Source organism: Drosophila guanche, unplaced genomic scaffold, assembly GCF_900245975.1.
Source record: "Drosophila guanche unplaced genomic scaffold, DGUA_6, whole genome shotgun sequence".
Taxonomy (NCBI): domain Eukaryota; kingdom Metazoa; phylum Arthropoda; class Insecta; order Diptera; family Drosophilidae; genus Drosophila; species Drosophila guanche.
In genome coordinates this window covers 9,497,833-9,516,647 of record NW_022995743.1, presented here as the reverse complement: position 1 = coordinate 9,516,647, position 18,815 = coordinate 9,497,833, and the positions used below count along the sequence as shown (strand labels likewise).

The following is an 18,815-nucleotide window of genomic DNA, read 5'->3' as shown; positions in this document are numbered from 1 at the left end:
TTGGCGCTGGAATTTAGGGGCTCTTTATAATTGTATTTTTTTACTCGCATATCGATGGAAATCGAACAAATTGTGTACATATTTTATATAAAGTATTAAAAAAGGTATTTCATTTGTACATCATTTATGATGTATCCCCTTTCCCTTTCCATCGTTGCCTAACTTTTTCGTATACCTTTACAAAATTCAGTTTGAAAGTTCTTATCTGGAAGTTTCATGAATACCTTTCGCTTTGAAATTGGATTACCTTGAATATGGAAGCTGTTCTCGTATCACTATTATCTTTTGCGTTAATTTAAATATTTCTAAGTTATTTATCATTGAATCGAGTGCTCAGCACCCTCCAGACTTGGCTCTTAATAAGTGGTTTCAGCTGATGTCAAAATTGAAACTTAAACTTAAACGGCTAATTTTAATTGAGGCGGGACGGAGCTCTCTGTCTGTTGGTATAGTTTTTAATCTTATTGTATAAGCCTCATATGATTTTCTTTGGCATGCATATTCATTCGGAGCCATGTTGTTTTTGCTGCTGTTGTTTTTGTAACTGTTGATGTGGTTAAGCAGGCAAATTAAAACGCCAATTGCAAGAAATGAAAGGCGAACAGCAACAATATGGCATGAACGCATTACAGCAACAAACATTTGTAGGTTTGGCCTGGTCTCTTGGTCGGTCTTTTCCAGGCCACAATCAACAATCAACAACAACAACAACAGCAACAGCAACAACAACCCAACCTTCAATGTCAATTCCATGCAGGTGGCTACTACGACTGCGCCCCAGCTTAAGCTTCAGAGTCAGCGTCAGTTTTAGTTTCAGCCTCAGCTTCAGTTTCAGTTTCATTATATGTTTGTATGTACTACCTGCCACAATGTTGAGCCACAGGAGGGTATATGTACTACATATTTGTGTAGGCAGAATGGGATGCCTGTAGGAACTCCGACTTTTCGGATATTACGCATCTTGTAAGCATTAACCGCTGACATTTAGTGGTTTAAGAACAAAGCCAATAGCTATTGCATAAGAATAAGTATAAAGCCTGAGGAGACTGTTGATTGCAGTCAAATACTTCTAGAAGGCTTCTCCTAGAACCAGTAAAACCAAAAAACACGACTCGAGTCTCACTGTTAAGGGTATAGGGTATCCCATAGTCGCAAAATTCCCTGCTTGTTTTCTGTTTCATTTTGAGTTTTAAGCTTTCGGTTTTGGTCAAAACTGTTGGCGCTTTGATTTATCTGTAACGCTCACACACACACACACACACACACACACACACACAAACAGGCACACAAATAAAAGATAGAGAGAGGAAGAGAGCGGGCGAGCGAGAGGCCCAACAGTGACTGTGGATGCTGTGGCCCGCCGCTTAATTGTTTTTTCTTTGCTCGCAACGGTTATGTAATCGCATTACGGGGCTTATGGCACGGCCGGCCCAAGGGGAGGGGCCCTGTGTGTGTGACTGTGTGTGTATTTCAGTTCTACTGGAAATCCATTATATTCATATATTTGTACAGACATATATTTTTGCCAGGGTTTTGTCACACTTTACGGACATCCGCTTCAATGGGCGTTTGCAGTTATCGGTTAAGCGAATTACCATTTAGCAATCTAAATTTTGCCAGCAATCTGCAGACTTAGGGTATCTTGGTGTTCGGCCTGTCGTTGCTTGTTTGTTTTATTGTACTTTTGATTTATCTGCACTCGAACCGCACCCATTCGGCGCAACCCAAATATTTGTTGGCCAAGTAAGTGGCGGCCCTCTCTCCATGTCCGATCAGGTGAATGATGAAGGATTACCACCGATTCAGATTGAGACTTGAGACTGGCAGTGCTTGGAGCTGGTCTATGGCAAATGCTGAAAGCAACACAGTGGCTAAAAGACCTGCTGCAGTAACGGGCCAGAGTCAGAGCTCCCCAGCAGCAGCAAAAGCAGCAGCAGCAGCAGCGTTGCGGTGCGGTTCACTGTGTTCTCCAAACTGGAAAGATCGGTTTCAGGTTTCAAGGACTTTTCGGTGGACATTCACTTTTGTCTATATGCATGCCTACATACACATACACATACATATATAGATATGTACATATATATTTACTCTCAAAAATATATGTATGCATTTTTGTACAGAACCACTAAAACGCAAAGAAGCAAAGAAGAAAAAGAAAAAGATAAAGAAATCAACTGAAATGCTGAGCTCAACTGCATTTTTCGAGTCTCGATCTTCGTTGCAGTAGTAACTGGCAGCTCATACTCCTCTTCCTCTCTCTCTCTCTCTCTCTCTCTCACCTCTCGAAAGAAGTTCCATAAACTAGCAGGCAGCTAACCTTACCTCAACCCACCCAAAAAACTTTCAATTTTGACTTTCAATTATTTTGTGTGCTAGCTGCTGCTGCTGCTGCTGCTGCTCAATAAAGAAGCGGCACAACGGTACATTGTATTTGAATTGCTGTTTCATTTTGTTGTTGTTGCTTTTCTTATATGTTTTGCATGCTTATTGCATTGAAGGCGAAGAATCGAAGAGAGACAGAGAGGCGAGTCATACACACATTTGTACTTTGGACACCCTTGCAGAGGGTTAGTTAGTTAGTTAGAATTCGACTCTAAAGATAATGTTAATAGTTTTGTTGAATACCGACTAATATTTTTGTGTCTACTAAAGCAATTATGTTGCAAAGTATCTATGGATTGAATGGGACTAGCTGCGTAGAGTACTCCCTTAGTCGGATGTGGTTTGAATTCTGCTCCAAACATTTGTTGCATTCATTACACAATAAATTATAATACGGGTTTTTCGTTGTGGAATCTAAAAAGGTTTTACCCGCTGTTCCCCAAACGGGGAACCCGTCCCCCCGTCCGCTGCCCCCGTCATCATCATCATCATCATCATTATCATTATAATTATCGTTATCTTCATCATGTTTTGCGATTATCATGCACATCATTAGTATTATTGTGCTCTAATGCTCTTTGCGGGTATAACTTGTTTCGATCCGGAGCCAAGTGCAAACTTGATTCCAAGACGTCGCATCTGCAATTTTGACATTTCGAATAATCCAACCTTGAAATCGAATGAGCGAGATGTGCGCCAGACCCACTTGATGCCACTCCACTCCATTCCATTCCGATCCAATCCAAAGCAATCCTCAGCTGCTGTTCAGCAGCAGCACCAGCAGCAGCTCTTAGCGCGGCTCATAATTTGATCATTTGATGGCGTTGACAATTTCACAATGTGCTCGAGGGTTGGTCCGACTATAATTCTGGCCATATGCTTGCCACTGCAGCTTAGCCGGCTTACGAAGTTTTGTGTGTTTGTTAGCTAGTTAGGGACAGCAACGAAATGGGCGTGGAACGAAGGCTGCACAAAGGTTACTTGTTTCTGTTTTTGTTTGTATCCGTTGTATTTCAGCTTTCACTCAGATTCGCAAAAGCTCAAAATGCGAGGCCTGCGCACTGGCGAAGGTCAACGAAGGACTCGGATCTGGCAGTTTTTGCAGCAGCAACAGCTATCGCGCTCTGTCACTCTTTTGAACACCCACTCGACAAACATTTTATGAATGAAATGCAAAGGTTTCACCTCACTACACCCATTCCATTCTCTCTCTCTCTCTCTCTCTCTCTCTCTCTGTCACTGTGGCTGCCGGTGTGTGCCCAACCTACGACAAAGCGCAGGGACCCCATGAATGAATGACGCAGTTTGGTGCTCTGCTCTGGATTCGGCTACGGTGTGGGGGGCTGCTTTGCCTCCTCGGAGCTTTTCAATTTTGGCCATTCATAATGACGTCAGCATGCGTAATACTCCAGCGTGGGTGTAGCCGTTGCCTTGCCGTAGGGCGGCTGCCTGTGGCCGTGGGCATGCATCACAGAACTTACACAAAGCGGCAAATAACCTGATTTCAAATAATTTCGCGTATGTTCTGTGCCACATTACAGATAGCAGATAGACCCCTGTCCCTGCCTCTGTTCTTGTGTGTGGGCGATTAACCACTGGGGGAAATGGTGCGTGGGCGATATTTCGATTTCCAAGCGCATGTTCCATGAGATAAATGTCCCATAAAGAAAAATGCATTTCACATTTTTAGGTAATTTGGGGCTATTGTAATGCTCAGTCAACGTATCCGCGCTCAAATAATTCGCACATGTTGCGGCTGTACTAGAGATAACAGCCAGCTGTCGGGCTGCGAGTGGGCGTCAGAGAGGGCGAGTGGGTGGTGTTGGTTAAATAGAGTTTCTAACCGGATGTTCCACGAGATAAACCCCGCACCAGGAGAGTGTTTGCACTTCACTTCAGTTGATAAATTCCCAAGCCAGTGCGCTGGGATGATCCATGGATACGCAAGGCAAAGCAAGATGTACAAAAGATAAACCGGATATACTTTTTTATATCTAGATTCAGCTACCAAATGGATCCAGAACATGCTGGAAAAAGTAAAACCCCAAATGGGGAATCAATGAACTTCATGCGAATTGATAGTCAAGGGGAAATTCATAGATCTGATTACATCAGTAGCTATCTTCATGTTTATTCGTATTCCCTTGGGGCAGCAACCTCCACGATAATTATATGGCCAGGCCGGGCTGGGCCGGGACAGCCCCTTCTGCCGTTTCCAGCTCGAATCCAATCCTGACGGAACTTACGTAATGCACTAGTTAAGGTTAAATTGCACTTAATTGAATGTTGTACGAGTGAGTAGTATTGTTGGTTTTGCGCACGCCCCACGCCCCACGCCCCACGCCCACTGCCGATACCGATGCCGATGCCGCCACATGGGCGCGCCAAACACGACCAATGGCCACGCCTCCGCCTGTCCTGGCTCCTGTTCATGCTGTGGCAGCAGGCGCCACCAGGCCATCGGGTGTCCAACATGCAACTCATACTCCATGGCAAGCCACAAGAGCCAATGGGCGCCTGTCGGCTGCCAACCTCCTGTTGACTAGGGGAACCCCGTCCCTCTCTTTCACTGTCTCTCCCTCACCATATAATGGCCCTTTTGTTTCCCGTATGGACGCCAGTTGAGGCCCGGCTCATCGATTTTTCATTACTTACTCCATTTGTCGTTGGCGTCATTCGGTGTGGCGAATTACCCTGACTGACGACGGGCGAGAGCTTGCGGTATGTCCTGCTCAATTTCCCCCGCCTCTTTGCCGCATATCCTTCAGGGCAATTTCCCTTGGCTTTTCCTGCCAGAGAGCGTTTATCCTTCTTGTCGAGCGAGGCTGAAGGTGAAAAGTTTGGCCGAGTGGGCGGGCGCATGGCGCAAACGAAGGTGAAAGTTGAAAATGGAAAGGAGATAACTTTTTCGATTATTTAGCCGTGGAAATGAGGACAACGCTTGGGGTTTATAATTACTTTTTACGGAAATTCGGCAGGCAGCCGGACTCGGGACTTGCATCAATACTTTATAAGAGCATTCAGCTGTCGTTTCTGCTCAACAGATAATTATTTATGTAGGGAGATTCCCTCTGTCCTGTGCCACTTTGTATGGTCCATTTCTTTTCTGCTCTTCTCCTTGTCTTCTTCCTTCTGTCTATTTTCGATGGGCTGCCCACGCTCAAGGCGATGCTGGTTCTATTTTTAGCCGAAAGTAAATTGCAAATAAGTCGAGTCACTCAGTCGAGCATAACGCAAATACGAAACGAGCCAGCCCCAAAAGGCAGAAGGGAACGGATACGAAACGGATAAAAGGAGGAGGAGGAGCAGCAGCAACAGATTGAGCTTCAGCGGGAAGGACCTTTGGCCTTTGTGTCGTCACGATAAAACCTGTAAATGTTTGTTAGCAATTTACGAGTATTTTGCACTTGACACCCACACACACACACACACACACACACACACACTGAGAGCAAGTGAGGATAGGCCAGAGTGAAAGAGAGAGGAAATTGTTTGGGGCCGGGCCTGGGGCCTGTGATTTGCAGCTGGCAGATTGCTTTTGTCTGGCTCTCTCCTGCGTTCTGCCACGCTCTTCTATGCGGCGCCAACAAGGCGACAGGATATACATTTGTTGTTGTTGCTAGGTGCCGCCACAGAAGGATGCCAAAGTGTTTTCTTACGCTTCGTTCGGCTACGCTTCTCCCCAGACCCAGACTCGATAGCCAACTTTCAATTTCCAACCAGAAGGAGGCTCAAATAAGACAAGAAAGAACACTCTCGACCCATGGGATACCTAAAATAAAACTCTCCAACCATCAAACATTGAGTTAAAATATTTGTCAGCTTTTTGGAACTGTCTCTATGGGGTTTTAAGGATAAAAAACAAACCCTTAGCTACATTTTGCACAAAGTTTTATTTCAGACCCAGGGTATTGTAATTGTTGTGCGTGTCTGTGTGTTAGTTGTGGGGCTTTGTGTATTATCAAATTGGTTCATGGCAATTCTGGTGCGTTGTGCCGCAGTTTCAGTTGCCGCTTGATTTGGATTTGGATTTATAAGTTGGAGACGGAGACGGTGCTGTGCCTGGAGCTGCACGAGCAGCTCGTTAGCGGAGGCTGCTGCTGCTGCTGCTGCTGTTGCCTCCATGGAGGCGTTGTTGGTTACTTGAGTTTGAGGCTGCAGCGGCTGTTAGGACACTAGCCGAGCAGTGGTGCAGTGGTGGAGCAGCTGCTGCAACCAGTTCCAACTGAAAGCCATTCTAATGTGTCTGCAAAGTCCGCAAAGTGAGCGTTTCCACAGTGAAGCCCAGTCTCCAATCATTCTGTGTGCCCTCTCTTGGCGTTGTTCTTTGTACACTAGTCTGTACTGTTTCGAAATGTATGTATGTTGAGTGCATGCGTTGCACTGCTGCTGCGGCGTCTGGTTCTGCCCTTGGAGCCGTTTCTTGACGTGCCACACAAACAAGCGGACACGGACAGACGCGAGACCAGAGAGACTATCAAACACACACACACAGCCAGAATTAAGGTCGTTTCTGCGTAGGCGTATGAGGCGTGAGGAGATCGTAAATCTGTGTCCACGCCGCCACCTCCATGGGCACGGTGCAAGAACGTGTCTGGAATACAGACAGGATGCAGGCTGGAGGCAGCTTAAGACCTCCGCCGCTTACTTCCCTTCTTCTTCTTCAGTCTGCTGTGATCAAGCGATCGGCGCCAGGCGGACAGCCAGCTGCTCTTCGCTGCTCAGGCCGAGACCGAGCCGCCGTGATCCACGCTGCGTATACGTAATGCTGCCCCCGACTGCTGTTTTTGACTTTCACTTTTTGTTTGTTGTCTGTATGCTGTGGGCTGTAGGCTGTCGGCTGTTGCTTGAGCCTTTTGCAATTTGAAATTCTTGCATAAAAAGCGAATGCAATTATCTGTTAAATAATGAACTCGGCAACGCAAAAATTGTGAACAATCGCAGGTAAGGTGGAGGACGATTGGGGTCTAGAATATGAAGTGACTGGGCAAGTGAATGCTTCGGATGTTTCAGGATGTTTTCGATTACTTCGGCCTCACTGTGGGGTGTCTGTGCCCCCTCTAGCAGCCACTTGACCAGATCTTGGGCCATAAGCCGCCAATTCACTTTGCATTCCCTCTGTCGCTCGGTCGCGCTCTCTATCTGGCAGTCCCCTCTAATCAAACGACATTTTTTCTATGGCCAACAACAACTAACTATAAAAGCGACTAAAGAACGACCACAACAGCTGCTGGCCAACACCCAATATGGCCAAGATACACACGCACACACAGCTAGAGATACAGACATATGTGCATACAGATATTTGATTGCATTGGAGCTGCAGCGGCAGCTCAGCAGCAAAGGCAAAGACAAAGAGAGCAATAGAGCTGTGTGCTGGAGGAGCGAGAGAGTGCAAGTGTTTGCTGCTCGACAGAAGCGAATAACTAAACCAGTCTTGAAAGGTGCATTTTTTGCTTTGTTTTTGTGTTTTTCTACAATAAAAGCCATCTATCTACACATACTAACTATTAAGCTGGGAGCCACGTACAGGCGTACAGCGAGACGCACACAGGCACAAAAGTAAAGAAAAAGATTTTGGTCACAGCAACGGACCAGGCCAGACCTATCCCATCGGATCGAAGCCACAGGCACAAACTATAACGAAAAAGAGTCACTAGGAAGGGTCTAAGGAGCAGGAGAATAAGCGGAGCACGCTGACTTGATGAAGATTCGAGGATCAGAGAATAATTGTGGGCTACTAAGAGGAACAAAAATTGAAAGGTCACACACGAGAAGTACATTCTCAGAGACCGTTACAAAAAAAGGAGTAGACACAATTAGAGTGAGGGGAAACGTGACTTAGCAAGGCAACGCCGAAGCAGACGCTATAGAGCGGAGTGGCAGACAATAATTGTATACATTTTACAGTATAAATAAATGATTGTAGTTGCTTTTGTTATTTTTTTTGTATTTCTATTAACTGTTTCAGACACTTTTTTTTCGAGGTACATCATTTTTTTCCCCCCAATATTAATTTTAGTTTTTTTGTTGTTGGTTTAAATTGCGATTTTGTTATTCATATTAGTCGGGTTTCAGTGAATAAAATAGCAATTTGAACGTTTCTTGTTTTGCGTCTCCCAGTGTGTGTGTGTTTGTGTGTGAGTGTGCGGTGTGCGGTGTGCCACTGTGAGTGGAGTAAACACATTTGAAAAATCGAAAGCAAGGTCTTTTCTGCAGACAAGTTTGTTTTTGTTTTGCGGCTATTCTTGTTGCTGCTGCTGTTGTTGTTTGGTACCTTCAAGCTTGGAATTTTAGTTTAGAACGTAATTTATAAATTAATTATTGGCCGCGGCCGCACAAGTCACATGTTTGGCCCACGAATTTGAATTCGCTTTGCACCCAAACTACATTGTACATATTTCTCGCATTTGTTTGTTTTGTTCTTTTGTTTCGTGTTGTTCATTGTAAGCCTTTAAGTCGAGACTATTTTTATATGAACAAACAAACGAATAATGCAGAAAAACCAGAATGAAAGAAAGCCCAGCTTTGCGGGCAATTAGATACCCTTGCAGATCGATATGAAATTGATTCTCACTTATCGCTTTAGTGTTTTTTTAGCTGCTATGTACAGTGATTTTCGTGCTCTTCAAATGCACATTTGTTTGAGATAAAGAACCTTCTGAGCGTGTAGTACTGTGCTCGCTTTCTTACACGTGTCGCTCACCTCAGCGGCAACTAATTGCACTTAGCACTGCCGGCGGCAGCAGCAGCAGCAGCAACAGCAACATTGTGGGCAGGGAAGCAATAATTTGTTAACGTTGCCAAGGGGACATGCCCACTGAGGCTCGATAATCGCATAAGTTCTCCCCGCTTTCTCTCTCTCTCATTCTCTCATTCTCTACGAACAATACTCCCCGTCCATTTATTGTGGTCATGCATTGCTGCATTTGTAGCTGATAGCAGGAGGGGCATCAACAGCGGCAGAAATAAAAGATTGTTATCTGTTTCCAAAAGTACATAAATATGTACATAAAATATTTAATTGATATTTCTATATGAAAATTATAAATATATAATATTTATATACAAATTATTCATTCAAAGATTCCGAAATTCTAGATTGTGTTCAAATTATACAATGCGTAAACTTAATATTATTAACTATTATTATTATTAATATTCAGTGTAATTTGCAAGCAAATTGAAACTCTCTGTGAAGCAGGCATGTTTGATCCTGCAATTGGCAAAAAGTTTCTGATGTTAAAATTTAAACAAATTACTGATTTTGCTTACAGTGGAATCTGTATCAATCTATATTTCTTCTTCAAGTTTAAAGCACACTTGTCTTATAAATAAACTCAAGTAATTGCCAAAATGGAAGCAACTTGATGAAGAGCAGAATAAATAGCGCGAAAATTGAAACAGAAATAAACTGATTGTGTCTAAAAATAAGCCTCAACAAAAAACATAAAATCAAGTTGAATAGTTTACCAAACAAAGACAGAAAATCGACCCAAGCAACATTTAAATGGTTGCAAAGGCGCGCAGCAGACTCAAAGCTAAAGATAAAGCTGAAGCTTTTGAAACAGTTTGTTTTTGGCTGGGCTTTAGCAAGAGAAAATGCACTGCGTTGATTAAGTCAACGCACAGACAATGCTAAATGTGAATATTTGTTAGTTAATTTTAGATATTTAATTAATTTTCTTTTGGGTCGAAATTTGAATGCAAAGAGACCGAACTATTTAAGTGCCTCAAAAGCTTTGCAGCACTCTTTCTCTCTCGCTCTCCTTCTTCCGCTCACTCTCAGTCTCTACAAGCTGCTGACGTAATTGTGTCGTTGGTTTGTTTGTTGTTGTCTTCTGATCGAAGCTTGCTCTGCTGCTGCGAAGTTGCTGCTGCGTTGCCGGTTTCGACAAGAGCCAGTGGCAGCGGCAGCGGCAGAGACAACAACAACAACACAGCATAGCAACTAGTGTCGGCGGGGTAAATATAATTAAACTTTCGAATGGGATCAGTAAGCAAACCGAGAAAATGAACAGCGAGCAGAGCCAGCAGAAGCAGAAGCAGAAGCAGTAGCTGTAGCAGTAGCAGAAGCCGCAGCGACGTGCAGTTTCGTTTCATTTCAGTTTCACTCAACTGAGCGAGCATCGTCGTCGCGTCTGCGAAGCTTTTTGTGGGGCCCGAAGCTTTTCGCCACTCAATTGGGGAATGGCCGCGTAGTCAAGTTTCATGCCAGCGCCAAATGCCGTTGAATTCAGTCATTCAAAGAGAGTGACCGCGTGCGAAAGTCAGAGTCAAGAGGCACACACATCAAACAGAAAGATATACATACATATAGTACATAAATTAAAATAAATTTAAAGAAAAAACGTAGAATCAAAGCCATACCGAAGTTATTCTCGAAAAGAAAACCAGAGCAAAACCCTGCTAGAATCTGCAAAAAGTTAAATTGTTTGCCAGAAAGCTAAAAACGAAAGGCAAAAGCCCAAACAGGAGACGAGACACAGGCAAAGTCACAGTCACAGTCACATCAGAGCGTCCCGCAAAAGGAACATTCTGGCAACAGGCAGACGACGAGCTTCTCGCACAACTAACTAACTGTTAATCTCCACACTCTCTCCCACGCCGCCACTCTCGCTCTCACTCTTGCACTCACTCTTGTTTGCCTGTCAAGTGGGACACGCAACATATGTTTGGCAGGCTACACCCCAGGCGGCGATACCGTTGAACCATATGTTGGCGCCGTTCTAGGGCAGCAACGTGTGTGTGGATTCTCAAGAGATTCTCCAACAGAGGAGAACAAGTGTTTGTCATCGTGTGCAAGGAAACAACAAAAATAAAAACAGAGTGTGCATTTTTCTGTGCGCGAGTGTGTATGTGCGTATCGTTCTAACGGTGCTCTATCAGTGTGCAAAAAGTGCAATTGAAAGAAGTCAAGCGAAAGAAACAGCCGTGCATCCCACAAAAAAAAAAAAGGTTGAGAATTAATTGCGTGTTTCGTACCGTACTGTACTCCAAGGTACTCTAAGCACTCGACTAAAGAGTGAAGAGTGTGCTGCTCCTGTTGAGAGCGCATTTGATTGCCGTAGCTATCTGTCGTCGTTGTTGTTGTGGTTATTCTTCTGCATATCCTGTCGCATCCGCATCCATCCAGCATTCTTATGAAACCGGAAAATTGGCTGAAAACGTACAATGCTAAGGTAAATGTCAAGACCACGCCCATATGCCCCCACTCAACCGCCACTCATCCGTTTCATCCTTTGCCCCGCTGCAGCATTTGCCATATGTTGCGAAAATGTAATGCGCAAAAATATATTCATTGGTATCTACGTTTATTGTTCTCTCTCTCTCTCTCTCTCTCTGTGTGTCTCTCCCTCTATCTGTCCGTTTGACGCTGTGTCTATAAATGACAAAATTGAGTTAAAGTATCTTCTTTTTTTTTTGTTTGTAAATGAATGTGTCTTTAAGTGCGTTTATGGCAGTCGCCAGAGTCTCTCAGCTGTTTTATTGTTGTATTTCGGTTGTGGATCATTAGCTTTGAAGAATTTGCAATGATTATTGCTGCTGTTGTATTGAATTTCACAAAGAAGGGGGGAGGGAGAAGGAAAAAAAATCAAATCTGTAGATACAAACAGGCAATCGAAGAGAATTTCCATTGAAAAACGATTGAATTATGGAGAATCAATAGATTTCCCAGCATAGTTGTTTAGAATATGCAAATTGTAGAGCCAATTCTAGTCTGCATACATGCTGAAGGGATCAAAGGAGCAGCTATCCTTGCAGCGAGGAACTGTATCTCATGAATATAACCAAACGATAGAGCACATTTCAAAAGAATAACTATTAAGTGCGTGTAAATAGAGCCCTGGAGATCAGAGTTATCAATTAAAATTACCAATTTATAATAGATAACAGACAAGCCAGCGATCTGGCATGGTTATTGTATTTTCAAGAACTCATCAGTTTGTAAGCAAAGTTTACTTTGAATGGATTTCATCATTAATGCATTTACATTGAAATCATTTCAAAAATTCCTTGACCAACAAACTGCGTTGTGCGGTGCTCTTGTTAGTTTAAAAACGTAAAAAAAAAAGGAAAAACAAAAACAAAAACAAAACGTAAATTTCGCGTACGACATTCAAATGAATGCAACGCGCACAGTTGCTTTGGTTTTGGATTGGAATTTCAAATTGGAATTGGAATTCGAAACTGTGAATTGAAATTCAAAATCAATTTCAAATACATAATGTCTGCACACACGCACACACGCACACATACACACGGGGTAACTGTGTGTATCTTTCAAACTACGACAGAGGTACATATCCGGGTTCAGGTGCTACTGCGAACCTATGTGTACGTCAGTCAGTTTGTGCTTTTAGTAGTGCTTTTCAGGCAGTGAAACCTCATGACTTGTGTCTTGGTCAGTCTGGGAGCCCCTGTCTGGTCACGTGTAAGGGTAGGCCGTGGGCCCTACATTTGACGTTGGGTGGAACTACTGAAGCCACCCCCAACCCCCCCACTAATTACATTACATTACATTATATATAACACTTGGCACAACGTTTGTCTCTTGTCTGTAGTTTGTAGTTTGTTCACGTTGTCTCCACCTCAATGGGAATTTAAATATTTCATACAAAGTCTCGGCTGACGATACAAGAAAATAAGGCAAAACAAAAGGGACGCAGAGACAATAAAGCATAAACAAATATAAATAGAGTGAAAGATACACAGATACACAGAGATAATGAGATACTTTGAAAGACAGTTGTCTTTTGTATGGCTTAGAACTTGGGCACTCTGCACATTCTCCCCATTGGAAATTGTTTAAACAGTTTGCCCATTTGTTTGTTTGCCTTTTTTACTAGTGTATTTGTCTGCTTTCCACAGTCTATTCTTCCACATGCCACACAAACACGTAAAGAAATTCCACAATCTACTAACTAAGCCATCGATCCACTGCCGCTGCACTTGTATCTGTATCTGTATCTGTCTCTGTCTCTGTATATATCTGCAAATGTTTTGCGCACATGCAAATGTCCCACTGTATGGTGTGGACTCTGTCTTTGGCACATATTTGACCACGCGGTCGGTCGGTCTTCGTGCTCTGTGAAAGGTTAATAACCTGACTTTAAATTAGCCAAGCCACCATCCCCAGTTAGCAGTTGGTCCCGCAAAATCTACCTGAGCCTGATGTATCTGTATCTCCGCTGTGATGTTTGCTGCTGGCTTATGACCCCATTCAACCGTGGGCAGCAGGCTGTCCGCATACATAATAATAATTCCCCAGGGCAGACACAGACCCGTGAAATGTGTTTATATCTCTCGAGATGCGAGCATTAATGGCCCCAGGGCGGGACTACAGAAGACATGAAAGAACGTGCCACGCGGAGGGGTTCGGTAACCTAAGCTGATTAGGATTTGAATCTACATATCTCTATGCCCAGATCCGACATGTAATTATGCAATTTCAAAACCATTCTTCCACCATGTATTTTCCTTCTATGTCTCACGTCTGAGTGGAGTCGTTTGATTTATATGTGGATGTATGTGTGTACAATCTATACAATCTTCTTAGGATCATTGAGGAGTACACCACGAGCACCTCTGTCTCGTCTCTTTTGCCTCAAGACTAATTGCAGTTTGCGTGGCCCAACTTCGTGACTTGTAAATAACAGAAATAATAGCGAAAGAAACTACAGAAATAAAAAATAACTGAAAACGTTTCGGCCTAATGATGGTTCGACACCAAACACCAGACACCAGACACATAAAAAGTACACCTATGCTGCAGATACAGATACATGTAAATTGCGTGTTGAATAATTCTCTTTTGATTGCGCTACCAAAGGGGAGCCAGGCAACACTCACGTTGAGCCTCAACTGCTCTTCCAGTGGGTTCCAGTTGTGAAACGCATTTGGCAAATCCATCTAGATAAATATCAATCTATCATTGTATACATTTACATGAGTAGTTTTATATCTTTGCCATCATATTTACATATTCTTAAGTAACGAATTTCCATCCAAGTCGTTGCTGTCTTCACCCTTTTGTTTCGTCTAGTTCTAGTTTCGCATCTATTAGCCATTGGTTTTATTTTGTTCCTGTTGTATGCCTATCTCTGAGCACTGGATCCTTCTGCTTCTGATCCTTCGATTCAGACTGAATCTTGATGGATCTTCCTGCCTTTCCACATATTTATTTATGTAGGTTACTTTGGCTCGCCATTTGCATATCGACTATTGCTCTGGAGGGGCATTTCCACTCGTGTATTTTCGACTCGAATTTTAACATATTCTGCATTATGCATGAGCCTCCCCCCTACTATCTCCCATCACAACCTTACGAACCCCAAAGTAGCTGCAAAAGGCAGACAAAAACCAAAAACTAAAAACCCTTTGAAATGCAATCGAGTTTGATAAGTTTTCTTTTGTTTTTGTTTTTGTCTGTGCTGTGCTCTAGTTAATGTTGCAGTTGATGTTGCTATTGTTGCTGGCTTTGTTGTTGTTGTTTTTGTAGCTGTTATTGATTGTCAACCTTCAGCGCACAACGACGTTGTATGCCGCACACGGCGAAGGTCGGCCACTGCGTTCGTTCGTTGTCCGTCGGCCTATCGGCATTTATTTAATGCACAAAAACACACAACAACAAACACAGAAAGAAAACTAAAACTGAACCAGCTTGAAGATACATACAAATGCCTTAACATACAGATACATATGTATCTTTGACTTTGATTGTTCTACGTGCATACGTAAGTACATGTAGAGATAGCTGTTTGTGCATTTGTATCTGTGCAAGCGACTCGCAGTATAGTTCTAATTAAAAATGGATACGTTCAAGTTAAGAACTGAGGCGGCACCTAATTGAATTAAGTCCAGGTCCACAACACACACAGCTACTTTCAGCAGATACAAAAGTATCTGTGTGGGTGAGGTGAGGTGAGGTGCCATTTTACACACAAAAAACGCCTGCAGGGGCATACTATTTTTCCCAAATTTACAGAACTTTTACTTGTATTTGCCCCACTGTTTGCTTTGCGCGACAATGTGGCAAATGGGGAACGCACAACACAACTTTCAGCTGTTTAAATAGCACTTAAAAACCTGAAATACAATAATATCTGAATAACTAAACAATCTATATGGGGATACAGCAGATACAGATACAGATACAGATACAGGTACAATATGTAGAGCACAAATGCTGTCTGTCCTAGATCGGACCCGAAAGAATGCGACAATTTCTACAGAAGATACTCACTGGCAGCTCAAAGGAGAGCAGCAATTACTCTCTCTCACTCTCAAGGGGTGGGGTCGCTTTTGTGAGTGGGCACTGTATGCGAAAACAAAATAAATTAATTGAAAGAAAATGTCTGCCTTGGCTGAATCTCATTCAACTGTTGCTCTCGATCTAGATCTCATTTATTGGGGTTCCTCTTTCTATCTTTATATTTATTTATTCTTTTTGTTTTGTTTTGTTTGGTTTTTATGCTGCTGCGGTTGCCAGGCGCCTGCCTTCGTTCTTATTTCTTTCTCGGCTATTTTCTGAATATATTTTAAAATACGATTTTCCATTTTGGTTCTCAGTGTTCAGTGTTGTCGTATACGTAATCAATTATGTCGCATTTTTCTTCGTTCTTTTATTAAACTCTTCTTTTGCTTTGCTTTTTCTTCTTTCAGGTAAGCCTCTCCATGCATATCGGTATCGTTAATCGCTATTGCTGTCGCAATAGCCATCGTCTGGCTATCGTGTGAGTATCGATTGTTTTTTCCCCCATCAACACAAAAGTTCAGTGACCAAAACAAAGACAGCCAGAAGCAGCGCGAAAACATCAGACAATCAAAGAAAAGCGCGTTTTTGTATAAATGGAAATGGAAATCCGAGAAAAGATTTCACTTTCGCGCTTTAAGCGGCCACGAAACCGAGACAGCGGCCAAGCGGGACTACACATAGTTGTGCCTGATAGTGGCACATAGAAGTTTCCCTCCAGTCACACACACACACACACACACAGTTGAGATGATTTTAGTTTAGGTTAATTCAAGATTCGATAATCGATGAGGATCGCTTTAAAGTCAAAGTTCTTTGACTTTTGTAGTCTCGTTTATATTTGAATATTTCTTCTCTGCTTACTTTCCACATACGAGTATCTATGGTCTTTGTCTATCTCTGTGTGTGTGGTTTTGCTTAGTTTTTGCATATTTTAATGCTTGTCAAGGGATCTCGAGAGATCTCACATGCAGTCTCGGTTTCAGTTGCCTCAATCGGAGTCGCAGACACAGAGACATAGAGCCGTCTGGTCTCGTCTGGTCTCGTCTCGTCTCTCAGGTGCTTCGCTGTGGTGGCTGTGGTGGTGCAGGCTGTGGCGCAATGCTTTGGCATGTGCATGTGCATGACTCTCGGGTGCATTGTACAATACAACACAACACAACACAACACAACACAGCCCACAAAGGCAGAGAGAAACAAACTGAAACATACACAAAACAATTGGCACAACATCAGCATCAGTTTGTGGCTTGTTTGGGTTGGGCTCTCAGTTTGCTCTTGCTTTTGCCTTTTGTTTCTGCTGCTGCCTTGCCTTTTTTCCTAAGTGAAAAGCAGCGTTTTCCAGTCATTTTCACCATTAGCCAAGCTGTGGCCTGCTGCTGCTGCTGCTGCTGCTGCTGCCGAGAAGCCACATGAAGTTACGACTAAACGCTGAATGAATCTTTTGAATCCTTTGTGGAATTAATGAGTTATTCTATGGCTTCCGCCACTCGATCCATAATCCACGGGATTCCTTTCACTCGCCGAGGGAGTTTCCCTTGGGCAAATGTCAAATTAAATTCATGTTTTCCTTTAATTTAGTAATAATAATAGCAATAATAAGTATACGAAATGTTTGCAAACTCCTTTCACTTTTTGTTTGTAAAGTTGAAACCAATCCGTCGTCGCCGTCGTCGTCGTGCAACGGAGCATTGCCTGAAGCTGCAGCCGAATGTTTGCCACATTGCCACAGATATGTACGTGGCATGGCATGGGGCGAACGTTTGGTGAATGCTGTGGCAAGACAGTGCGGCAAGGTGGCATTTCAGAGCTCCACTGACACAGAGACCAACTAAAGCGCAACGCAACAAAACGCAGCATAAAAGCAAAACAAAAAGGCAGACAAAGCGAATCGCAAGCGCAAAGCGAGAAAACGAGAAAACGAGAAAACGAGCTCCGCGAAGCAGCCACCAAAATGTGGCACGAACGAACTCTGCCACTGCCTTCCCCCAACACGACTAACCTTTCGATGCGAGATGTATATTAGGCCAAGATGATGAGGCATTCCTAGGGATCGAAGTGTTTATCGAAGCGTATCTGTGTATCTGAATATATGTATGATAGATGAGAACTATAATTGAAATCGGATTTCTATTTTTATGCCATGATTACTACAATGCAAACGTGTTGTGTTGTGGTGTGCAGTGTGGAGTGTGTGTGTGTGTGTGCTCCACTCGAGTGTGGAGCTCTGAGCAAACCGAAGCGCGAAGCCATCGGCTCATGTCTAATAAGCAAGCAGATTACGCAGCTCGCACTTGAATGCCCACCAAAATCGGTGGCCAGCCAATCCTCCTCCATCAACAGCGTTTCAACAGCCACACAAGGGTATGTACGAGTATGTACGCTCTTCAGCAGTTTGGCAGATTCAAGTGGACGGCATCTGAATGCCAAATACGTGCGGGGCTGGCAGAATAAGATTTCGTTTTCAATTTCGATTTAGAGCATACTTAAACCATTAGCGCAGATCAGCGCTAGATCGTCTCCATATGTACCTACATACTCGCTCGTATTTGAATATCTTTTTTTTGGGGGGAATGACGTAATTTACAAGCCAAAGAAATCAGATTGCATAACGATTCGTACTCGAAATGTTAACCACGTAGCTCGGCCGTCTGTTCCGCGTCAAAAGAAAGTGAAATTACAAAAATTGTGCTATAATTTCAAAAATTAAATTAAATTAAAAGACTGGCATGGCCTTTATAGACTAAAGCGGTAGCAATAGGAAGAATAAAGGTTCGCTGATCGGGGGATCACAGACTTAACTTGATTTCAGTTCAAAATCCAATCCATGAAACCTATAATCGATAGATGGTAGATGAAAGGATAGTGTGATTTGTGTGTTGGTTGGGGGGCTATTAACCGAACGAATCGAACTGCACGTGCAGGCGGTAGAGCTCATCTTGGAGCAACATCTGAGCGGCAGAGAGCGCTGCTTGATTGATGATAAGCCGCTGGCCATAAATATACATACATATTTACATATATGTACATGCATGTACATATGTTTTAATGGCATTTTATATGTATATATAGACCGACGACGACTCGTACCAATGTAATAAGCAATATTTTCAGAAATTTTGTGTTTGTGTAAGCAATTTTATTTTATTTTAATTTCAGCTGTTGCTGAGTGCCTCGT

The 18,815-nt window shown here is 43.1% G+C and overlaps 1 protein-coding gene across 3 annotated transcripts in view; it reads left to right on the top strand.

The window, feature by feature from the left end:
- LOC117591519 (terminal nucleotidyltransferase 5C) overlaps positions 1-18,815 on the top strand; it is a 42,167-nt gene that overhangs the window by 11,898 nt on the left and 11,454 nt on the right. Inside the window, exons 1-2 of one of the 3 annotated variants that reach the window (XM_034284822.1) lie at positions 10,861-10,865; positions 11,455-11,564. The exons of 1 other annotated variant lie outside the window; for it this stretch is intronic. In XM_034284822.1, the coding sequence (XP_034140713.1) occupies positions 11,526-11,564 (39 nt within the window). In that variant the 5' untranslated portion in view covers positions 10,861-10,865; positions 11,455-11,525. Of the gene's footprint in view, positions 1-10,860; positions 10,866-11,454; positions 11,565-18,815 lie in introns of those variants that run through there. One more of the 3 variants, XM_034284830.1, reaches the window with a different exon arrangement.